Source organism: Watersipora subatra, chromosome 11 (genome assembly GCF_963576615.1).
Source record: "Watersipora subatra chromosome 11, tzWatSuba1.1, whole genome shotgun sequence".
In the NCBI taxonomy this organism is placed as follows: domain Eukaryota; kingdom Metazoa; phylum Bryozoa; class Gymnolaemata; order Cheilostomatida; family Watersiporidae; genus Watersipora; species Watersipora subatra.
The window spans coordinates 38,818,349-38,836,548 of record NC_088718.1 but is presented as its reverse complement, the minus strand read 5'-3'; the positions used below and the strand labels follow the sequence as shown (position 1 = coordinate 38,836,548).

General features: G+C 36.1%; 1 protein-coding gene across 1 annotated transcript in view; it reads left to right on the top strand.

Annotated features, from left to right (window-relative positions):
• The window catches only part of LOC137408049 (fibrocystin-L-like), a 66,428-nt gene that overhangs the window by 11,915 nt on the left and 36,313 nt on the right, over positions 1-18,200 (top strand). Inside the window, exons 8-17 of the mRNA XM_068094438.1 lie at positions 74-274; positions 1,528-1,613; positions 2,209-2,339; positions 3,256-3,316; positions 6,242-6,349; positions 7,291-7,375; positions 10,557-10,736; positions 15,105-15,248; positions 16,813-16,979; positions 17,650-17,758. Of these exons, the coding sequence (XP_067950539.1) occupies positions 74-274; positions 1,528-1,613; positions 2,209-2,339; positions 3,256-3,316; positions 6,242-6,349; positions 7,291-7,375; positions 10,557-10,736; positions 15,105-15,248; positions 16,813-16,979; positions 17,650-17,758 (1,272 nt within the window). The remainder of the gene's footprint in view (positions 1-73; positions 275-1,527; positions 1,614-2,208; positions 2,340-3,255; positions 3,317-6,241; positions 6,350-7,290; positions 7,376-10,556; positions 10,737-15,104; positions 15,249-16,812; positions 16,980-17,649; positions 17,759-18,200) is intronic.

Here is an 18,200-nt window from a genome sequence, read left to right as displayed (position 1 = left end):
TTTGTTCACTGCGTTGTATCACAACTTTGAGCTTCTTTTGATGGCCTCAAAATTCTTTGCTGTTTTTATTTAGCAATTGACTCCATCTCAGCCCAAACTGGCAGCATCTATGGAGGTCAGCTACTGACTATCACCGGAAGGTTCTTTGATGACTCAAAGTCGGCTCCTAATGTCAAGGTTGGGGATGATGAATGTGTAGTTGAGACGCTTACACCAACAGAAATTACCTGTCGAACCCCGCCACAACCTGCCAATAGCAAAGACACATACGTCGGTAATTCTGTTACGCAACCTTCATATAGTCACAAATAGACAATTCTTAAACTTTACCAACTACTACAGGAAGTGTTTGCTTAGTAATGATGTCTATACATGAGAAATTACAGTGGATAGAACCTAGCAAAAACATTACAAAATGGTCTTATTTCGTTTTGTTGTCTGGCATTAGTAATTTAACACAGTTATTTGAGCCTGTAGCAGTTTGCGATCGTATGATAAATAGTAAAACGAAGCATCAACATTGTGAGGGCACATTGCTATTGTTATGACACATTATTATATTATTATGTCAGTATTATGATACATTTAAAAATTTCATAGTTTGAATTGTTGTCTTCGCTGACTATTCAAGCACACATTTGTTCATGAAGGTTACATTGACACCATGTAAATTAGACTTAGTAGTAAGTACACCACTTTTGTAGTTATGCTATATTATTTTCCATACTTTTTCCTTGTTAACATTTTGCAGTCTGGTAAACTTTTAAGTCAGTTCTTTACCAAAACTTGTTTTTTTCACCGATTACTTGCTCACTTTAATAGTTGCCAGTTCTTCTCAAAGTTTTTTTACTCAGCTTTATGACTTTCACATAAAAACTGCTCAAAGTTCTCATTTTGTTTGTTAAATGATATTTCCTTTTTATATTCATAGATAATTACAAACTTCATTGTTGGAAATTTGTTTAGTTAAAATGAAAAGAGCGTTTTCACCCGTTCCAAATCAAAGAACTATGCAAGATCGTCTTGCTAGTTATTATCCACTTTCACTCTATTGTCTTCAGACTCATTGACTTGGCATGCCTGCCATTGATCTCTTGCATGAAAAGAAATCAAATATTAGCATGGCTTGACTTGATTAGCTAAATAAGATGTTTATAAAAGTGAGTGGTAAGTAAACATGAAGGGCGGATACAAATGACACCATTATTGATTTATTGATCAAAAATTAGGTCAATGACGAGAATAGCTTGCGTTTACCTAGGTTTTGGTTGATACAAGGCAGCAATTTCAAAGTGCTCACTGTTTAAAGAAATCCAATATCATTTGATGCTTGACATACCAATATTAGTTGACATTACTTGACAGCTTGTCATTGTAATATGCTAATTGCTTTGTCAGGCATTGAAGGTAGCAGTTAACTGGAAGGATGGTGCACAAGATTTACTTGACATCTGTCATCGAAATATGCTCAATTGCTTTGTCAGACATTGCAAGTAGGACAAGTACTCATTTTACGGTATTTTGTAGGGAACCGTGGTATGAGCCATTACTTCTTCAATACTTCTACACCTAATTGGAACACACTCACTTCTCTCAGAGACCGAGATGATGGGGTAATCCTTGCCTTTCTTTTCTTTTAACTTTGATGATACTTATGAAGGAATTCGAACCTGTTTGTACAGATTTACTAAGTATCCATACGTTGATATGTAGCGACACACCATCATATTGCACCCTCCTGCAATACTATCATGGGAACAGTCCTGTCGCTTTCCCTCTGTCATGATTCAGTGTCACTGTTTGGAAGCAAAACACCCGTGCGACGTGCCATTTTTATGCCATGAAAATGACCTTAGCGACCAACATCAGTGCACTGGTGTTTGCGCATAAGCCTTGCCTTCCTGTTACTTCATATGCAGACATATTCCTTGACATAGGGGGTCATACAACCATTACTCTACTATAGCACCCTGTAGTAACATAATCTGCTTGTTAGCCGAACGTAGCGGTTTGGCACTGATGCACCCTGGGGATGCTACCCTATCGCTATATGGAAGCTTAGTATTAATGTTTGTTTGTAGAGGGCTTAGAGTGTAATTATCTTGAAATATTTCAGTTGACAGTTGACTAGCTAAATGAAAGTTATTTCCTGTTTAGAGTAAATGTCACTCTTGTATTGCCAAGAAAATATTTTATGTTGTATTGTAGATGTTTTTTTGGACTCATTCCGCATATTGGTGTGAAGCCTACAACAAAGAATGCCAGATACCCATTGGAACTAACAAGTATGCCGTTAGGTCCATAGGCTATTTTGTACCTCGACTGAGTGGAGAATATCAGTAAGTTGAGCTCCCAGGTAACCTCTATAGATGTAATGTCTATAACACGGTTATTTTACAGTCTCAAAAGTATCATCGATAAAATGTACATAGACGCTATTGAGCGCTTTTTTAAAAGTTTTAATAGCCAATGCTTACTTTTGTAACTAAAAATTCTGTATACCTGAAAGCCTTTTGCATTTCATAATCATGATGCATTTTTGATACACTGGACACATCATGATCTATTACCGCCCAACATCTATTCTTTTGGGTTATTGTAGGATTTAGGGGCAAAGTTATTTACCTCACTTTACCTCTTTTCTCTTTTTCTCTCTCCTCTTCTTACTCTTATCTGTCCGTAATTCTAAACCTGCGTGAATAGATTATTTAGCTGTAATCATAGTATTATCTAGTATCATACAGCCTCTTTAGCGCTGCTCTTTTTACTAAAGGATATTTTAATGAATTCTCACTTATATAGAAAGTGTATCATTGATGCTGGTTGTAAATAGAGGTTGTCAGCTGTTCATTGCACGGCTCTGATGCAAAAGGTAAAAATTGCAGTTTTAAAACTTTTGTGTTTTTACGGCCTGTAGTTTTAACAAATCTATTTACTCTGCATAATATTTTTACTGAAGCTCCTATAAAATAAACCCCTTATTTACCATTTAGTTAAATTAAACTACAAATTGTAACTCCATAATTTTGAATTAACTATCCAGTCATACTTTCCAAGAAACGTGTCTTCTTTTTTAGAATCTAAACATAGCAGAAAGTGTTTGTCAGATCTTTTAACATTGTCACATTAAAAAGGTTATTAGACTATTGAGTATCGCTCTGCTGCAAGACCCCACAGATGTGGTCTCTTCTTGGGTATAGGCACAACAAACCTTTTTTTGGTTCAACCTTGTTGAGTCGATTGTGATCATTTTAGGTTCTATGCTAAGGTTGATGATCGGGCGATGATATTCGCAGGGTCAGCAGCTGATGACCTAGTAAGTATAAGCTGAGTTTAACAGACTTCTGTTGGCAACATAATATATCAAAATTTTTAAATGTCTTTTACATTTGTAAGAGCGCTCATTTATATATATATATATATATAAATATATACTGTATATGCTAGGGCAATCTGAAGAATGTATATATAATGTATATATATACACTATATATACATGAGCACTCTTACAAAGAGTGTGAAAAACAGGTAAAAATGAGGTAATAAATATAATATGTATTATATATATAATATATACATGTTATTACTCATATAATATAATTCTATCATATATTATACTAGAAATTCACTTGTCATACAGCCCACGACCAAAGTGATATTGGAAAAAAAGGGTACTGATGGTTGAGAAATGCAATATTAGCAGTCAAATGGCATTGCAGTGCAATAGGATAACTGCAATGGTAGCTGTAATGTACTGGCTGTGGGTGTTATTATATACAACAAACAGCAATAATGAAAGGAAAAGATTATATGTTTATATCTCTTCTCTGCAATAGGAGAAATGCAATATTGGCTAATATTAGAAGTAAAATGCACTGATATTATTAGAATAACCAATATTATTAATATAGTAATAATAGAAAACCAATGCACAACTTTGTTTACATTTCAAAACGTCATAGCTAACAATATCAAAAAGTTGTGATATTTATCTAGATTAAAAAAAAATCTATTTAACAAAACTATCTAGAAAAAATAATAGCAGTAACATGTTGCCCATCATCGATGTTGTTAGTGTGACTATAACACTTCAATAGTCATCCAAACTTATAATTAAATATTGTAATAATCTCATAAGAATCGTTAGAAAAAAATATCATCGTCATTTCCTTTACTTTTACTGCTTTGGACATCAGTTAGAACACCAAAGTACTCAAAAGTTTCCAAAATGTCAGTTACTTTGAAATCGGCAAAAAAGAAATGATTTTAGTACTTCTACGTTAATTACAGAAACTTTCGGCAATTCGGCAATGCTATAGACTGGTGAAATGTGCACGCTATTCTTTCGTGAAATGCGCACGACTTAATGGTTCTATTCTCTGTCGCTTGGCGGTTCGTTTGCCGGTTTTAATTTTGATAAAAGCAAGGCTTGGCAAGTTTTATTAACGATTTTCGGCCAAATTAATCTGTCTATTTGTGTATAATCCGCTCAGATGGGTAAGGTTTCGGAATATGTCGACAATTTTCAAAGACTTGGTAACATATTTAAATATGTTTTTATGTGTTTTATATCGTTATTATACTTAAACGGCTCTACACAAAAATGGTTAAATTTGTTGATGAGATTTTGGTACAAGGGTTTTCAACGTTGTTGATGAATAACCTTCGTGAGTTGTGTGCACATGCATTTATCATAAAAACTCTCAAACATTCACTCCGCTCGTTTGGTCGTGGGAATATATGATTATATTATAATATATATATTGTTATATACATTACCAAGCTCTTTGTATTTTATGTTTTAGTATATATATGTATTACATATATATAATACATATATATAATACATACATGTATATGTATATATATATAAATTAGAAAATTAAATAGTTCACTTATCTTTTTTTCAGCTACTGACAGTTTCCTGCTGAGCATTACTCAAGCTCTAGACTTCAATTAGTTGAAGTCTACAGCTTGAGTAATGCACTAGCAGGAAACTGTCAGTAGCTGAAAAAAAAGATAAGTGAACTATTTAATTTTTCAATTTATACTGCTCCATCTTATGCTGAGCACTCTGACTTCAGTTCTAAGTATGATAAATTTCAATATACAGTGTATATATATGTATATATATTATAAATTTGGTAAGAAATTTATTAAAATTTGACTAAGCAAAAAATTACTAAAAGTTTCGTATTACACAACAGGTGTGTAACACTCATCAGATAAAATGCTTAGTGAGGACTATACACAAGATTCTGCATTAGCTGGTAAGCTGAAATAAAAGCTCAGGTATTAAAAGCTAGATGGATAAGATCTATTATGTAATGCTATTTCGTAAAAGGTGTTTCTTAGCATGTCTACATGTAGATATAAGTTCACTACGTTTGTTAAGAGTTGCCTTCTCAGGTCTGTAAATGATGAAATATTTTTCTAATGTACATAAACTGCACTTTCCGGTGCTTTTAGAGTAAAGCACCGGAAAGTGCAGTTTATGTACATTAGAAAAATATTTCATCATTTACAGACCTGAGAAGGCAACTCTTAACAAACGTAGTGAACTTATATCTACATGTAGACATGCTAAGAAACACCTTTTACGAAATAGCATTACATAATAGATCTTATCCATCTAGCTTTTAATACCTGAGCTTTTATTTCAGCTTACCAGCTAATGCAGAATCTTGTGTATAGTCCTCACTAAGCATTTTATCTGATGAGTGTTACACACCTGTTGTGTAATACGAAACTTTTAGTAATTTTTTGCTTAGTCAAATTTTAATAAATTTCTTACCAAATTTATAGTAAGCTCTACTTTAGTATCGAGCACTTTATGCTGACTTTTAGCCTATACTTTATTGTATGTATATATATTATATATACATGTATATATGTATTATATATAATACATATATATATACATGTATATGAATGTATAGAACATTATATAGATTGCTTTTGAAGGCTTCGTGCTATTTATAATTGCTATTCTGCTACCAACATCTCGATGTTTAATTGATGGTACTAAAAACGAGGTTGCGGTCTAACAGAGACACTAAAAAAGTAAAACAGCCATAAAAAGTAATATTAGTTTTGCAAGTTAATTGTTTGTTTTGATATACTAGATGCTATTGAAACATAGTAATCAGCCAAATCTTGATTTACTCAGATGCTGGCTACCACTTCATTTTAGGGAGCAAATAAGCTTCTAGCGATCACGTATTACTGCCATTAATTGCAGACTTCTATAATAAATATCACCAGCCACACCTTCAGCTCGTACTACCGATATCCAGAACAAGCTAGTGAGAGAATGAGCCTGACTGCTGGAGAGCCTCTTTATCTTGAGGTGTGTGGTTCTTCCTTGTTGGTAAATTTTTTATAGACTAATCAGATCAGTAAGAGAAGGTAACTTGATACATTAGGTCAAAGTCTTACGTTAGGTCAGTACCCAAATAAAAAAGCAGAGAATAAAGGATCGGATGGACAGAGACAGAGTGGAAGATGTTTCAGTAAAACCATTTGCAGATGGGCATACGAACATGCAAATATACATGTAATAATATAACAATAGAAAAATAATGATAGTCAGGCAAACTTATGACCAGACAGACCGACACAAAAACGCGCTAATGCACAGGCAGACAGCCGCAGGAGCTCATTGACACAACCAGATCACTCAACGGAGAGACTGACCTATAGGTAGTCTGAACTATTAACAAACTGACTCATAGATAGCTTGACTCACGGACAGACTGACCTACAGACATACCAACCTACAGGCAAACCTATCTATGGACAGATTGACCGATTTTTAAACAGCCCAGCACTTTGACAGATTAATTCAGAGACCCTGATTGAAGGACAAATTTATCTATGGACAGACTGGCTGACAGACTGACTGATTCACGGACAAACCAATGCACAGACAGACTCACCAACAGGGACAGACTTACCACCTGACAGGTTAATACATAGATAGACTGACTTGGCAGTTGAAGCCATGGACAGACTTATCCACACACAGACCAAGCTATACACAGACTGACTCCCAGTCCATTCTATAAATGGACATACAGAAGCTATGCAACTATTGATAGACGAATGAAAAGTAAGGTAAACAGACATACAAATAGAGAGGTAAACAAGATAATTGCTGTAGATACATCCAATTTACTTAATTGTAACATCTAACGTATAAGTCAACTTAAGGGATCTGTACAGGAGCATACGTCATTAGAGTGTTTGTCTGTCTATTATAACAAAGATAAAATAGCTTGCATATTTTAGGCACTAACAAGTGAGGTCGGCTCCCAAGCCTACATGTACCTTGGAGCCAAGTACTTCCAGCCAAATCTTGTTCAGCAAATTGAGGGTATTTGCTCCTTGTCATGTTATTTTTTCATATTTATTTGCAAGTTACGCTCTCACAGAATACCAACCTGTGTCTAATCTACTTCCACATTTTTCCTCCTCATACTAAATGCATCAAAAAGTTATATGCTCAACTGTAAACGTCGTGCAGACAAATCTAAATTAACAATGATTGATATTAACAAATCTGTTCAAACTTGCCCTTTTTTAATTACTTTGTTGTCCGATTAAGTTGGTGTTAGCTTCAAAATTGTCAGATGAAAGTTTTTGAAAATATACCATGAAATTTGTGAAGTCTCTACTGATCACAGCATAGCATTATTCTATTTTTACTCTCAGTCTAGCATTATTCTTTTTCTACTCTCAGTGTAGCATTATTCTTTTTTCCACTCCCAGTGTAGCATTCTTCGTTTTTCTACTCTCAGTGTATCATTATTCTTTTCCTACTTTCAGTGTAGCATTATTCTTTTCCTACTTTCAGCATAGCATTAGTCTTTTCCTACTTTCAGTGTAGCATTATTCTTTTTCCACTCTCAGGGTAGCATTATTCTTTTTCCACTCTCAGGGTAGCATTATTCTTTTTTCTACTCTCAGTGTAGCATTATTCTTTTTCTACTTTCAGTCCAGCATTATTCTTTTCCTACTCTCAGTGTAGCATTATTCTTTTTCTACTCTCAGTATAGCATTAGTCTTTTTTCTACTCTCAGCCTAGCATTATTCTTTTTCTACTCTCAGTCTAGCATTATTCTATGGTCTACTCTCAGTGTAGCATTATTCTTTTCCTACTCTCAGTGTAGCATTATTCTTTTTCCACTCTCAGGGTAGCATTATTCTTTTTTCTACTCTCAGTCTAGCATTATTCTTTTTCTACTCTCAGTCTAGCATTATTCTTTTCCTACTGTCAGTCTAGCATTATTCTTTTTCTACTCTTAGTCTAGCATTATTCTATGGTCTACTCTCAGTGTAGCATTATTCTTTTCCTACTCTCAGTGTAGCATTATTCTTTTTCCACTCTCAGGGTAGCATTATTCTTTTTTCTACTTTCATTATAGCAGTATTCTTTTCCTACTTTCAGTCTAGCATTATTCTTTTTCTACTCTCAGTCTAGCATTATTCTTTTTCTACTCTCAGTCTAGCATTATTCTATGGTCTACTCTCAGTGTAGCATTATTCGTTTTTCTACTCTCAGTCTAGCATTATTCTTTTTCTACTCTCAGTCTAGCATTATTTTTTTCCTACTGTCAGTCTAGCATTATTCTTTTTCTACTCTTAGTCTAGCATTATTCTTTTTCTACTCTCAGTCTAGCATTATTCTTTTTCTACTCTCAGTGTAGCATTATTCTTTTTCCACTCTCAGTGTAGCATTATTCTTTTTCCACTCTCAGGGTAGCATTATTCTTTTTTCTACTCTCCGTGTAGCATTATTCTTTTTTCTACTTTCAGTGTAGCATTATTCTTTTCCTACTCTCAGTGTAGCATTATTCTTTTTCCACTCTCAGGGTAGCATTATTCTTTTTTCTACTTTCAGTATAGCAGTATTCTTTTCCTACTTTCAGTCTAGCATTATTCTTTTTCTACTCTCAGTCTAGCATTATTCTTTTTCTACTCTCAGTCTAGCATTATTCTATGGTCTACTCTCAGTGTAGCATTATTCTTTTTCTACTCTCAGTCTAGCATTATTCTTTTTCCACTCTCAGAGTAGCATTATTCTTTTTTCTACTTTCAGTATAGCAGTATTCTTTTCCTACTTTCAGTCTAGCATTATTCTTTTTCCACTCTCAGGGTAGCATTATTCTTTTTTCTACTCTCAGTCTAGCATTATTCTTTTTCCACTCTCAGTGTAGCATTATTCTTTTTCCACTCTCAGGGTAGCATTATTCTTTTTTCTACTCTCCGTGTAGCATTATTCTTTTTCCACTTTCAGTATAGCATTATTCTTTTCCTACTGTCAGTCTAGCATTATTCTTTTTTCTACTCTCAGTATAGCATTATTCTTTTTCTACTCTTAGTCTAGCATTATTCTATGGTCTACTCTCAGTGTAGCATTATTCTTTTCCTACTCTCAGTGTAGCATTATTCTTTTTCCACTCTCAGGGTAGCATTATTCTTTTTTCTACTTTCAGTATAGCAGTATTCTTTTCCTACTTTCAGTATAGCATTATTCTTTTTCTACTCTCAGTCTAGCATTATTCTTTTTCCACTCTCAGTGTAGCATTATTCTTTTTCCACTCTCAGGGTAGCATTATTCTTTTTTCTACTCTCCGTGTAGCATTATTCTTTTTCCACTTTCAGTATAGCATTATTCTTTTCCTACTGTCAGTCTAGCATTATTCTTTTTCTACTCTTAGTCTAGCATTATTCTATGGTCTACTCTCAGTGTAGCATTATTCTTTTCCTACTCTCAGTGTAGCATTATTCTTTTTCCACTCTCAGGGTAGCATTATTCTTTTTTCTACTTTCATTATAGCAGTATTCTTTTCCTACTTTCAGTCTAGCATTATTCTTTTTCTACTCTCAGTCTAGCATTATTCTTTTTCTACTCTCAGTCTAGCATTATTCTATGGTCTACTCTCAGTGTAGCATTATTCTTTTTCTACTCTCAGTCTAGCATTATTCTTTTTCCACTCTCAGAGTAGCATTATTCTTTTTTCTACTTTCAGTATAGCAGTATTCTTTTCCTACTTTCAGTCTAGCATTATTCTTTTTCTACTCTCAGTCTAGCATTATTCTTTTTCCACTCTCAGGGTAGCATTATTCTTTTTTCTACTCTCAGTATAGCATTATTCTTTTTCCACTCTCAGGGAAGCATTATTCTTTTTTCTACTCTCAGGGTAGCATTATTCTTTTTCCACTCTCAGTCCAGCATTATTCTTTTCCTACTGTCAGTCTAGCATTATTCTTTTTCCACTTTCAGTCCAGCATTATTCTTTTCCTACTGTCAGTCTAGCATTATTCTTTTTTCTACTCTCAGTATAGCATTATTCTTTTTCCACTCTCAGGGTAGCATTATTCTTTTCCTTCTCTCAGTGTAGCATTATTCTTTTTTCTACTCTCAGTGTAGCATTATTATTTTTTTACTTTCAGTATAGCATTTTGGTTTTCTGTTCCATTCAATGAGTATAGAAACAAAATGATAATGCTAAGTGATTGACGTGGTAAAGCAAATACTTTTCGTTGCGTAGGTAAGGTTGAGCCCGAAGTTCAGACCATTACACTCAGTAGTACAGAGGACACAGAGAATATTATGATGACACTAAATGGCTTTTACTCAAGGACCGCAACTAAGGAGGTTCAGGTCGTGACAATGACCTCCCCAAGCAAGGAGGGCAACTGGCAGCTTGCAATGAATGGCGTCTACACTGGTGAGAATGTCTTTTCAAGTCACAGATGAAAGCTGACAGTAAAGCTCTTAGTTTTAGCCTTAAAACATTCTAAAACTACAGACTTGGGAATATCTGTAAGGATGTATACATGTAGTTCACCGTGTTGCAACTAGACATACATACAGGATATATATACTGTGAATAAGGGTGTATAAGCCGCCACCATGTATGGCTCGCGCCCCAAACTTTGCAGGCTGTTATTGGAGTTGCCGGTATCGTCTTTCCAGTTTTTCAATTCATTTAACACACTAATGTTAATCTGGCCACTCGAGTTCTTCGTCAAAGTAACTGTCTCTATCTGTCCTCCCACGCACGCATTAGTTGACAAAGTTGCAATCGACCATTGAGTACTCTCACCTTTGCGGGGAGGGGGGGGGTGTGGATACATTACGCCTTTAGCAAATTACTGTACAGCAAAAATGGGCCAAATTGTAGTCAGCACATTTTGTAACACATCTCAGCAAGAAAGGCAAAATAGGTTTACTACTTAATTAAAAAGAAACTTTAGTTTGGTATTTGTCTACAAGCATAGAACATGAGAATTGAATAAAGCACGACAATCTTTAATGAAATAACCTGTAGCCGCCTTTAGTGAACATCTTCAGATACCTGTAGCCGCCTTTAGTGAACATCTTCAGATAGTTGTAAGTACCTTTGTACATCTGTGTATGTATTCAAAACTTGTAGTCCTTTTTAGACACTTGTGTACAACGTAAAACCCTTGTAGACACTTGTTGGTACATTTAGGCACCCGTAGGTACCTTTATCTATACACATCTTCAGACATTCGTAGACAATTTATACACTTGTAAATACACTCAGGGGTCTTTGGACATCCTGGACATCTCAGACACCTTTAAAAACTTTGTGACACATGTAGACATTCTTAAACACTTTTAAACATTTGTAGACGCTTTTAGATGCCTGTAACTCTAGTAGAGTTTTTGGAAGTGCAGCATTTAACACCTAAATGACTAATAACTTGCCAGCTTGCTTCCTTACGTAAGCATTGTAGTAGGGGAAGGCGGGGCAGGGTGAGCCGCGTTTTACATTTTCCGATGTAGACTGCTTGTCCGAGGTCCAAATTTGTTAAAAATTGTTCAGGAACTCACCCAATATGTTGTTCTCATAGTAATACAGGTTTTGGCTCTGAAACTCGCACAATTTTTTTTCCAGTGTAATTTTAGCCTAAAAACTCAGACGGCTCGCCCTGCCCCGACTGCGGGGCAGGGTGAGCCAACCCGTGGGGCAGGGTGAGCCGGCTGGCTCATCCTGTCCTATTTCTATGTCAATAAATATTAATCCTGTTACAATGTAAAACAAAACTGACTCGATCAATTTAAACAGTTCAAACATACCAATTTGTAATTGTGCACCATTTAATTGTCAACCGTAACTGAAACAACAATGACAAAGTAAACAATCATGCTAGCTAAACATTGTTTGTCTATCTTAAATTGAACATTCCCAGGTTCACTCTGAAGGTGGTTCTACTACGAACACGCGTGGTTCCACCAGTTGTAATGGGTTCTCCGAGCTGCATTACTACATCGGACAGCTTTACGTCTTGCTGGTCTTGGACTTCTGGATATGTAAACGAAGGGAACAAGTCATTTGTTTTTCGCATGAAGTTAACGGTTGCAGTTCGCGGATCTACCATCTTCATGACTCTCCCAGCGTAGAAAACCTCAGTGCCTTGCTCCATACGGTATTGAACGAGCACATGACAATTGACATCAATGTTCTCTTCATTCTGTGCGGGGTCATCTAGGTCACTCGCTTCCTCTTCTGATTTTAAGAGCTCCTCTGCAAGTTCCTCATCGTCGCTCGATGACTCGTCAACAACTGCAATGATAGGTTTAGTTTTTTTGGAAACTTTTTTTTTCATCACTGTGACCCTTGAAGTTGCTTTCCGCTTACTTGCTCTTAGTAGCACCTCTTCCCTCAGCCTTTTTTTCTCTGGAGTGTCAGTGAGAATGGCTGAACGAGCTTTTTTCTTTTGCTGCATTCCTGGTTTCCGCGGTCCGGCTTCAGGAAATGGTAACAACTGTTCAGGTGTGACAGAGCTAGTAGGTGCTTGGCTTTTCTCGGCAGGTGTGCTAGAGATTTTAGATGGCTGGTTCTGCTCAGTGGGTCTGCTAGAGCTTGTAGACGAATGGTTCTGCTCAGCAGGTCTGCTAGAGCTTGTAGATGGATGGTTCTGCTCAGCGGGTCTGCTAGAGCTTGTGGATGGCGGGTTTTCCCTGACAGACGTCTCGTCATGACTAAGCATTTCAGTTTGTAACACACCCTCTAGCGGCCGGTCAGTTGTGGCTGATGGTAGGAACTCATGGTCTTGAAACACATCCGAATCAATTGGCCAAATTCCTGTGGAACTAAACCCTGAGATGATGTTGGCAGGGATCATACTGTTCAAGAAGGCTATCCCACCGAGAGCGCCGACATGGTATATTGTGATGCCTTCCCCTGGCCTCATCCTCAGCTGATCATTTATAGCCTTGTTGAAGTATGTTTTGAGTGGACCAAAGACAGTACGGGCCAAAGGCTGAAGCCTGTGAGAGCAATGCGGAGGTAGGGTGAGGAGGACAATACCTGAGGTGCTGCACATATCGACAGCCTCCAAGGAAACATGCGAACTATGATTGTTCAAAATTAATAGGACAGGTTTCTCAGGTGTGCATCGAGTTGAGTTCTTAAAGAAGGGTAGGTATTCGTTGACAAACAAATCACTGTTCATGTACCCCGACGGCACAGCACATCCTTTTGATCCAGGCGGAGTTCCATTCATGAAGCACATCTTCACATTCTTTCTTGGAAAAATAAAAAACGGTGGAATGTAGGTGCCTGCAGCTTTTATGGCGCAGCACATCGTGCTCAGTTCTCCTCGCTCCTGTGATGACGTGGCACCAATTTGCTTTTTTCCGCAACTGCTCACAACCCTTCCCGGATTTTGCACTGTTGTTATCCCAGTCTCGTCTAGATTAAAGATGTTTTCTGCGCCGAAATGATGCCTAAACAAGAATCACATTCAAAAATTCAAAAATACTCAATATATTCAATATTCAATTCAATATTCATATATTCAATATATTCAATATTCAAAAATATCGAGTCGAGCAATTGGCCTGAAAAAGTTATCAAGTTCGAACTATGGATTAGGCCTACATATTTTTACCCAGAATTTTTCCCGTTGAAAATCAAACTCACTTGTCCATAGCAGTTCGGAGGTTTTTGAAAAAGCTTTCCACTGCTACACGATTGAATCCTGATTGACGGGCCAATGAGGTTGCCTCTGGTGTCCTCACAGACAATTTGTTCCGCTTCATGAAGGCTCCCAGCCAGTCTTTACCTACAATAAAATCTCCATGTATTAACTATGCCTTACTCCTCATACGAGTACACTAGGGATTGTTTTGATAGGTTGATAGTAAGATCTCGGTAAAACACATTAACCATAACAGCATATCAAACACCTTGACCTCTATTTTCAGGTCTAAAAGTGCTGACCTGCTAAACCGTCCTTTTCCCAGTTGCTGGGCACTGCCACTTTATTAGCAGCGGCATAGCGGCTAGCCAGCTCCCTGACTTTGTCTGTGCTGAGACTGTAAAACCGGTCATCCAGCTGGCGAATATGATCAACTAAAGCACTCTCTTGTTCTGACGTGAACACCAACTTCATCTCTGACAACTTTGTCTTGCCATCTTTCCCTTTATTTGTTATAAAACGGCTCAGAGCCATTCGATCGACTCCTGCTGCTTTGGCGGCGGCTCTGACAGAGATGCCTGTTTTTACAGCATCCCCTGCTCTTTGAAGAGCTTCTTGGCATGGTATATCAGTCTTTCTTTTGTAGAAACGAACCATTCTACAAGAAAATATATTTATATGACTATTTTTCTACTGACGGGGCAGGGTGAGCTACGGCCAACAGGAAGTGGCTCGCCCTGCCCCAATGGCCCACATGTGCTTGGATGATGTAATTCATGCTCAAAAAATTAATTTAGCAAGCTGAGATTTGGGCTATCTCTTTAGGAGATAGTCAGAAAATTTAGTGGTAGTTTGCACCAACCTGGTCATTATTCTTTGAGTAACAAGTTACAATCAAATTTATTTCTCAATTTTAACTTTTGGCTGTCAAAAACAGTTTTTAATCAATTTTTGCTTACCTTTGCTTTCTTCTTTCTTTTCTTTTTCTGAAAATGGCCGACAATGGTCACATGACCTTAGACAAGAGTACACAACTCAGAAAACAAATACTTTTTGGAATAATTGGGTTGGCTCGCCCTGCCCCGTGGCTCACCCTGCCCCGCCTTCCCCTACAGTACCATGGTTATAAATATATGTTGTAGATATCTTGGATGTTGATACTTCTGCGATTGACCTTCAGAATGCCTTGAATGACTTGCCGACTATTTCACCGGAGAGAGTGCAGGTCACATCCGCTGAAATCACCAATGGGCGCACCTTTACAGTAACCTTCAACTCTGAGCTAGGTAGGTGGCTTCTGCAAATGACACGCACATGTTTACATCATTGTAGTAGCAACTCTGATCTCTTCAAGTAAAGCGTGCTACAGTGAGCTCTACAATAAGGTTTTGTATCACACATTGTAAGATGTATTGGCATTTTACGGATCTACTGTAAAGTTTATATAGTTACAGGTATCCCCTTGCTGTCTAATTAGTTCAGCTACATTTTTGCTGTAAAAAGGCCGTTAATTACATTAACCTGTATGCAAGTTTAGAGCATGTTTCTTAGATTGAAACCAGCTACGGATGGTTGTCCTGCTTGTTCAATTTCTGAAATGATTTCCCATTGCAAATAATATAAATAACCTTAATACATTTCTACATTATTTTGTATGATACAACTACATGTATATACTTAGTGAGAGAAGGTAATATATTTAAATATCACACTGATTTTCTCATAAATTCTGCAATAACAGAAAAGGCTAGACCAAGTCATGTATCACTGCATTTACTTGTATTCCCTTCCTCGGTTCTTCATTTTTTGTGTAAAATTAAAGAGTATTAAAATGATTAGTATGTTTTATTCTAAAAATAGAAATAGTATAGGGATCAATTTTTATACAGCAAAATCAAGCGGTATTTTGTAAACAAAAAACAATGAGCCCACATGCATACAGCTAGTGCATAAAAAAGAGACTTAAGACAGATTATCAGTGGATAATCGAACTGCATTGTGGGAGCCGCGAGCTGACTGGACAATGTGTAATGCCCATGGAACTCTCACGATCTTGGCCATGTTTTTTTAGCTTACTCCTTGTTTAGAACCTGTCTATCAAATATCAAGATCTAAGCCGATGAGGATTTTTGTGAGATAGCGCAAAGTGACAAGGGTAGAGTTTGAGCCCACTGCAGAACACAACAAATTTTTTTATTTGGCATGGTTAAGCCAAGAAAGCTAAGAGATATGAGCTCTCTCACTCAGAGTTTCTCTATTTATTCAGGCTCCATACTTTTGTTCTAGATACAATGTCTTTGAATCTGGATATTTTATTTTTGCCAACTCAGATTTGTTTCAATATAATCTAAATTATAATATAATATGTAGTATAATATATATAATATGTAATATAATATGATGTATAATATGCTATATAATATGTAATATGATATATAATATATAATGTAATGTAGTATGTTATGTAGTATAATATAACATGTAATATGATATGTAATATGACATATAGTATGTCATATAACGTAATGTGTAATATAATATGTAATATATATTATAATATAATCTGTAATATAATATATTATGATGTATAATATTATGTATAATATAATATATAATATATTATGTAATAAAATATGTAGTATGATATGTAATATAATATAATTACATTTTATATCATATATTATGTAATATTTGTTTCAAATATTACACGTTCCCACGCATAAGCTGGACAGCTGCAATATAAAAAAGTTCTGAAATCGCAACTCCTAATATCGTTGCAGGTTCTCAAACATTATTATTGTAAGAGAATTAGTGTGTTTGGTTATAGAGTTGAGACATGTTTGCTTACAGGAAATTGGCCAGAGATGACGCAAAAGCATTCTGGTGGAGTTTGGGTTACCATTTCTACAACAGATGATGGTAAAGCTTCTTTGAGCCAGTGGAGGCTTCACCTTGATCATGACGGCTCTGACCTTCTCTCTGAATATCTCATCGCTATGAATCCCAACAAAGATCAGGTTAGTCTTTGGTGAATTTGATTCAAGAGGAACTCAAAGGATATCCAATTAAAGTTGATCTTGCACAGACTTTTAGTAAGTTTTATCAGTAAGTATCAGTAGTTTTCTATCATTCGTGATTGGTTTTTGATGATTGAGGCTGTCTGATTGCCAGGATGTTCTAAAATTGAAGTCGCAAAAACCCTGATTGTTATCAAAAACGCTCAGATCAATCGCAAGTGCGGTTATGATGTTTATAGTTGTAAAGAGACCAACAGAATAGAGACGTGTAACGCTGCAACTTTTTAATAGCTGATATCAACTATCGGAATGATAACAACTAGTGATGTCATTTTGCACATATTATTCTTCTGAGTGTTTTAATCGCGATAAAGTCAATTTTAATCTTGAAACATCCTGGCAGTCAGATCACATCAAGCATGAATATGACCTCAAATGACCTCAAATAATAAAAAAATATCGATACCTTGTGATACCTTGTGATAAAATCTACTAAACTTTCTCCTCACTCAGCTGACTGCCGTCACAGTCCATAGAATTGAAGTCAAATCAAAGTAGTTTTTTATTGTTGGCCACTAACATTTTGTTGCGCAATCAGTGCAACTTGGCGCAATCGGCGCAATCGGTTTGTTAATCTGTTCGCTACAGTACATACTGTTTTTATTTTTAGATGGAGGAGGCGGTGAACTCTTTATTCTCTGCCAAATGCCCTCCAAGCATAGGAGATGGGGCCTCAGGGAAATGGTTCTATGAAGGTCATGAGTCACGAAGCTCTCCAGGTACCCCCTCTCTAGCTGTTGGTTATCAAGCTTCGGAGTTTATTACTTCTTTGTTAAGAACACTGACTCCAGCCAAGTATTCAATTTGGCTTTATGAATTATGAACAGCGCAAAGTGCGTTTAGGGGCTACAAAAGTTCCAATATGTTTGAAATCACGTTGTAAAAGTTGAATATCATGCCATTCGAAGTCATTTTTAACAAAATTAAATGTTTTAAGTTTAATTTTATTGAGTATCAATACTTGCAGAGGCTTTTTTGAAGGTCCTTTTTAAAGTTTCAGTGCACGGGATCATTTTTTTCTGGAAACTCATTAATGATTTCCTTTTGAAATGTTTTTCTAATCTCAGGCATTCAGTAACATGAGTGTACGAAATGTGCTGAATGTACGAAATAAAATCAGTAAAAGTTTTATATATAGCAGTCATATAGTTTATAGTCATC